This window comes from Lemur catta, chromosome 24 (assembly GCF_020740605.2).
Source record: "Lemur catta isolate mLemCat1 chromosome 24, mLemCat1.pri, whole genome shotgun sequence".
Classification (NCBI taxonomy): domain Eukaryota; kingdom Metazoa; phylum Chordata; class Mammalia; order Primates; family Lemuridae; genus Lemur; species Lemur catta.
The window spans coordinates 8,738,364-8,745,253 of record NC_059151.1 but is presented as its reverse complement, the minus strand read 5'-3'; the positions used below and the strand labels follow the sequence as shown (position 1 = coordinate 8,745,253).

The 6,890-nt window shown below is 34.7% G+C and overlaps 1 protein-coding gene across 10 annotated transcripts in view; it reads right to left on the bottom strand.

The window, feature by feature from the left end:
* Window positions 1–1,516: 1,516 nt before the first annotated feature.
* PDLIM5 (PDZ and LIM domain 5) overlaps window positions 1,517–6,890 on the bottom strand; it is a 172,278-nt gene continuing 166,904 nt past the window's right edge. For all 10 annotated transcript variants that reach the window (XM_045536720.1, XM_045536729.1, XM_045536722.1 and 7 more), the window contains 2 exons: window positions 6,531–6,646; window positions 1,517–5,110 (listed from right to left, as the gene is read on the bottom strand). In XM_045536720.1, coding sequence (XP_045392676.1) covers window positions 5,021–5,110; window positions 6,531–6,646 — 206 coding nt within the window. In that variant the 3' untranslated portion in view covers window positions 1,517–5,020. The remainder of the gene's footprint in view (window positions 5,111–6,530; window positions 6,647–6,890) is intronic.

Below are 6,890 nucleotides of genomic sequence, written 5' to 3'. Positions count from 1 at the left end.
CCATGCAATCTTGCCACCTGCCCGGACAGCTTCTAAATCATGGCATCAAGAATGAACTTCAGTAATATAATACCATCCACAAATGGTTGCTCTAAATTCTCTTCCCAAAATGAACAGTTTGGCAAATCAGACCCTTGTTGCATTAAAAATAATGTGCGTATCTCCTTTGTGTGCTAAAAAGCGACTGCTGGGCTTGGTGCTTGCTGAGTTCAATCCTCTCATTCCTACGTACAACATGAGATTTCGGTTAAGTAGCCATGTGTCCTAGCCCCTTTCCTCTGTTAAATTTTAAATACTGCGAAGGAACTGTTTTCCCTGGGAGGCACCCACACTTGGGATGAAACTTTCTCTGCGGAATTCTGGCACCCTATTAATTAGTGGTTACGAGTGGGAGCTGCTCTCTCTCAGCAACTCCTATTCTGCCATCAGTCAAGTGTGATTCTGCAATAAATTTCCACGAAGCAAACTATTTCTGGTAATTCTCCCTAATTAACACCAGGCCTGCTAATAATACATCAGGACCGATGTGTTTCTGATATAACCAAGATCTTGTCTCCAAAAGGGAAACCGCCGGCCTAAATTAAGCTTTTGCTGGCAAAAGGATTTTTATATGTGGTTCTGTAAGAAAACCTTTGATAATCTTATATTGGGGACATTTTGACTAGAGAACACTGGACGACAGGGAGGCTTGCTCTGCTTTGAGCACTGAATGGGGATTTATTGTGAACACACAGTTGAGACTTAAGCCTATAAATCTTGTACTGGATTACTGTTTCTTAACGAAGGAATGACAGATCTCTTATTTTGTCGGTGTATTTTAATGTGCAATGACGTGATTGATAGAAACCAAACAGCAGCTATTAAAATGTCAGATGCAGGCTTGATGCCCTTAAAAGTTGGGCTTCTGGAGTTTAATATACTGTGAGCAAATAGACTTGAATTTCGCTTTTATTCCCAATATACAGCCTGCAACAGAAACGCTTGTCTTAACTTTGTGCAGTTGGGAAAAAAAAATCTTACTCAAACCAATAAACAAATGAGGAAGAGGGGAGCTTACCTGGTTATGAAATAGTTAGCAAATGAGATTGGGATGAGTTAAGCATGAAGCAACGTACCCTGGCTAATACAAAATGTGAAAAGGTAGATGATTTATGTGGTTTGATTATGATCTATGATATAATTAATGCTTGATATGACAGGCTTATTCCAAAAAATAATTTCAGCAATAACTATTTGTTAACAACCAACAGAACTTATTTATCTATTAACTCATAGGCATTGTGTACCTTCTACATGCAGAGCATAAAAAGAAGAATAGATAGAAGTAGAATAAATGTGACAATATTTTCAAATGTTTTGTTTCTGGGATACTTTGCTAGGCACATGTCATAAAAGAGGGATTCGTCTGACAATTATGACATCTTATCCTACCCTGTGAGTATGGAACTTGGTTTTTTTCCCATCATGACTTAATGGAAACCACTTACTACCCAAAAAGAAAAACCAGGAGAGCTTGTCCACATCAATGCAGTCATTTATTTATTGAGTATGTGTACATTAAGGTATTACTATACTGATTATATTTCGCATGTGGCTTTCAATTAGAAAATGTCTCCAAAAGCAAAAGAGCAGATATACACAAATTTAAAAACTTAAGAAACAGAAAATAGAGATTAATGGATAAGGCAAATTATACATTGAGAATCCAAATCTAATACCTTTAAACATTTGAGGAGAGAGCGGGACAAACTGAAGCCAGAATTGATTTGTGTAAAACCACTCAGTGTGTTTTCCCTTATGTCTGAGAAGCCTCTCGCTTCCATAGGGACGACTGAACTCCGAATGCCACACAAATGTTAACATAACATTAAACAGGGGAAAGGAAGGAATCATTTTCTATAAAAGTGCTCCTAATATAGTACCCCTTGAAAATGGTACATTTTTGTTGTAGATTATTTTAAACATGATGGCTACGCTAATATTTTGAAGATTTAAACTACTATTTCTATTTGTTTTAATACATGACCAAATGATCAGGTTTTAGTTTTAGACTCTACATGTAACCCTAATGCGAAAATGTATGCTACTGTAGTTGTCCCTCAGTATCCCTGCGGGGGGCTGGTTCCAGAACCCTCTCAGATACCCAAATCCACAATGATCAAGTCATTTGTACAAAATGGCTGTAGTATCTGCATATGACCACGCACATCCTACCAAATACCTTGAATCAGCGCTAGATGACTTAACGGCCTACTACAATATAAATGCCATGTGCATAGTTGTGACATTGTATTGTTTAAAGAATAATGACAGGGGAAAAAAGTCTGTACGTGTTCAGCAAGGGTGCAACCATCCTTTATTTTCTGAATATTTTGATCTGCAGTTGGTTGAATCACACATGTGAAACCTTTGGATACAGAGGGCCGACTATATAAGCATACACAGAGAGGATAATTTTTAGGTTGCTACTTCAGTGGGCAAAATTCAGTCCATGTAAGTCTAGAGAAATATTATAAATCTGAACCTACCCCTAAAATTTGGAAAATGGGAAATCCAAGTAGGGGAGTTTTTAGAGTCATGTACTATAATTTTAATCTGTGTTATACCAAGTACAGCATTACAAAATGTACATCTAGAGACAGTACAAGTACATGTTCTACGGTGAAGAAGTAATAATAAAAAAGGCTACTGACATGGAATATTTATAATCAGAAAAATAAATATTCAGAGAGCTCACCAGAAGAATAAAGTGCTCTGCCAGTTATGAAAAGATTACTGCTGGTGCATTTATGGCATTTCCTACTGGAAAATACAGAGACTCTTCTGGATTATGTTCAATATTTATTTCACAGGATTAACTGGTTTAGGAACAGAGATAAAGCTTTGCCACAGAAGAGATGGGCAAAGCACGAAGACAAAATGATAAATTAGGAAGCGACACCACCCTTTTAGGGATAAGATTCGGAGAAGTGCAACATTATGCTCCACAAAAGATAAAGAGAAAGAAAAGTCTAATAGAGATGACATCCTTAATGTAAGATAACTTTATAAAAAAAAAATCCAGGTCAAATAAATTTCTGTGAAGCAAATACCCAAATGCCACTGACTTATCAAATACTATCTTGGCATGTAATCTATGAAGGCAAAACTAAACAAACAAACAAAAGAATCTCTGTCACACCAAAACAAAACCACCAGCTTATTTTGTATTCTATATTGCAAAAGACTGACATTAAGATATGTGACAATGCACGGCAGCCAGCAGGTCTCTTAGAGGTGCTTTCAGCAGCAATGAGAAATAATACACGATTCGGTTCCAGCACTTTATTTCAAAAGAAACTTCCTGCCTCCCTGCAAGATGCAGGGTGAGGAGGGTACTCTGGGGTTGCTATTGGAGAGGCATTCAGCTTGCCACTTTGTGTCACCCCTTGCCATTCTTTTATCCCCAGTTAATTATTATCTGCATATAATGTAAATCTGCTAGACCATAAGTTAACAGCTTTCAGGACAGAAGCCTTGAAAGTTCTTAGGGAGGTTAAACAAATACTGTAGCCTAAAACCTCCTCTTTAACAAACATGCACACAATGGACGTGAAGGCGTGAGTGAGTGATGGGGTAGGAAGGACTCAGGGCTGTCCTTGCCCCAAACAAATTGAAATTATTACTTAGTGGGGTCGTGGGCTTTCATCTATTCTGGAAACAAAGAGAAATACTATCAAACGCATAACAGTATAATCTGTTTTCTCACTGGGCAAATATCAACAGGATCCACAGTTTTACCACAATTGTTTCTCTGCCTTCACGTGGTATCTACATAATTCTTTCTCCAAGTGAGGAAAACACATACCAGGCCAATCCGAGTAATTAATCAAGCTCTCCTCCTGTACCACCAAACCTCTGTGAACCAAAGCTTTCCAAATTTCATGATCATATTTGAAAGTGGTTCACTTCTTACCGAGAGAAAACTAACAAACCAAACCAAACCAAACCAAAAAAAAACCTTGATTTTACCATATCCCTAAGTTAATCTTTTATTTTTCTAATGTAGAATTTAAAAAAAAAAAGCAAAAAAATTATTCAGCAAAGAGAGCTCTCAAATTTTCATCAGTTTCATTATCTGAAAAGGGGGGATTTTTTTTTAAATTCTGGGTGTGATCTTTCGATTTACCATAATTCTAAGCCACATTCTTTTCTATTTATTCTAAGAGAGAGAAAACTGTTACAGCCCAAAGTTACTTAATTAGCTCTTTACCTCAGTGAAGGAAGGGAAAAAAAAAATGGAGTTTGACTAATACAGGTGATGGAACACAATGAATAAAAACAGTCACATTTTAATAAAGGCAAACATTTGAGATTTATAAGCTCTATTATAGCTTTTTGGGGGGACATGCAAAAAAATATAGCATCTCCTTATTGGCACAATATATTCTGATCAAAAACCTCATTGCCCCTCCCTACAATTATAGAATGATCAACTGTAAGGAAAATCTAATGTTTGAATGATTTTTTAAAAACTGACACCTACTACTGATAAAATTCTCTGTTTAAACTCCTATTTGCTGTTAATAAGCATTAGTTTTCTTAAAAAATACAATGATTCTCTTATTGATAAAGTTTAAGGCATTTTCATTGCCTTTTGCAGATTACTCATAGCTACCTAACAAGAAAAGAAAGTATAATTATTTCAGCATAAAGACTGGAGTTTTTATTCTAAAACTTAATTCTTCACTAATTTATTCTAAGATGAATTTAATAGTCAACCAGGAAATTGGTTTTTATAAAAGTTATTTTATGGGCATAAAATACAGGAAAAAGTAATAATAAATGCCAAACTGTCTCTTTACTTTCTGAAGCCAAATATTTCCTCATAGAACTTGGTTTTTAAAGCTGGAATTTATTCCTTCAGGGCCACTATTATTTTTCAAAACTCCATATAAATACTAAATCTAAAAATTAATTGGTTATTTTAATTCTCCTTTTTCTCTTGAAATTTCTTCTCTTCTCCTGAAGGTGCTGACTTTCAAAAATTCACAGAATGAGCGTGTTTCTTACAAAGTGGCTTGTCCTTCTTGGAGAAAAAGGTCTGACCTTCCAAACTCTCACAACACACCTGGAAAAGAAGCATTATTTAAGAGAATATCATTATTTTATCAAGAATGCCAGAGAAGGGGAAAGTGATTTTTCTCCCCACTCAATAATACAACGAAGCACTTTAGTCAGTTGTTGTTAGATACCGTTTCATAATACTATGACATTTCACGTAATCGTTCAAAAGTAATGAAGAATGACTTCTTCCTAGAATGTACGTCTAATTTATTGAAATCACTGATCATTACTTTTCTTTACCTATTAGTCCTAATGAAAAAATCAATACGGAAAGAGGTCATGTTAAATATATTTTCTTTCCCTAAATTCTAAATAATGTTTTAAATGTGCTTTTTCTTGTAGAGAACAGAAGCATTCCAAAAGAAAAGACAATTCATTTGCTTTGCCAGACATTTCCATGCCCACCTTAGTTTGCCCCAAATACGTAGGCATAAAATACCTAAGGCTTCTTTTTAATTTATTTAGCCCTCATAGTAAAAGCCCTGGGCAACATCTGGTTGCTGTATGATTATATAGTCAGTTAACTACCCATATTTGCACCTTCTTTCCTTTCCTACTGCTTTTGTTAATTATAATGCTCGTGAGCAGCTCAATTAGAGAAGAGAAGGCAAATCTGCTAGAAGTTGTTGCTTTTTATAGACTTTATGAAGTCTAAGAGATGGGTGAGGTAAACAAGAAAGGGTTCAACGGTAATGTTTGGGGAAATCACTGGACTTCAATTAAAATAAAACTTTTTCCCCTTTCATACAATGAGTATTGAAAACCATTGGATATTATATAATATTAAGTCTAATTTTAAAAAATCAAACATCTGAATACAGCACACCTTTACTGGATATTTACTTTCTAAATTCAAAAATATATATCTTAATGTTAATCTTTGAATCTATTCTAATCACTAAAACTAAAACCAAAATTATTAAATAGCATATGAAATAGGTAAATATTTATTGCATGTTTATTGTACAACAGTAAAAAGAAAAAAAAAGAAAGAAAAGAACATCCATTGGCTTTTGCTAAGGAAAAAAATGGATAAACATGTAGATAAATCAGAATCAGATTTTTATAATTGTTTATTTCTATTTTAAGAAGTACCTAACATTTCCAAAAACTACTAAAAAATACTCTAATAACATATTTTTTAAAGTAAAAGACTCTTACCGTTTTAAGAAATACAGAGCTCATCCTTACAGACAAAAATTTATTCAAAATTGCCTTTTCTCTAAGGGTAAGGATCTTATTATGTGCCAAATAATTTCACAAGTGCCAAAAAATTTAATAAACAACTTTCAAACTCACTGTAAAAATATTTTTTCTTTAGGTTTGAAGGACTGAAAGATACAAGAGCTGATATTTCCATTAAGTAATCAGGCTAGAATTGGCGGGACTGTCCCCCTGTAATTAGGAAACAAGAGTTTACTTACTGAGCATACAAAGCAAGTGTCGTGCCAGGTATAGCCCAGAGCTTCCAGAAACATGTCTCCAGCTTCAATAGGAAATTCACATCCATGGCATATGGTGCCAAAGAGGGCATAATAATCTGTATTGGGGCAGGGGGTAGAGATTTAATATAAACACTATGAAGTTTTAGAATGATAGTTCCTAGAAAGCTACAGTAAAATTGGGATTAAATGAGATGTTGAAGATACGGAGAGTAGTAATTAGAAAGTTTTACAGGAGATAGTATAACGTTTGCCTTGAGATGTATGTTTAGCATGTTTCAGGTTTCCCTTGGTAAACATTATTTCCACACCTTAACATTCTTTATTATAATTTTCCATGTA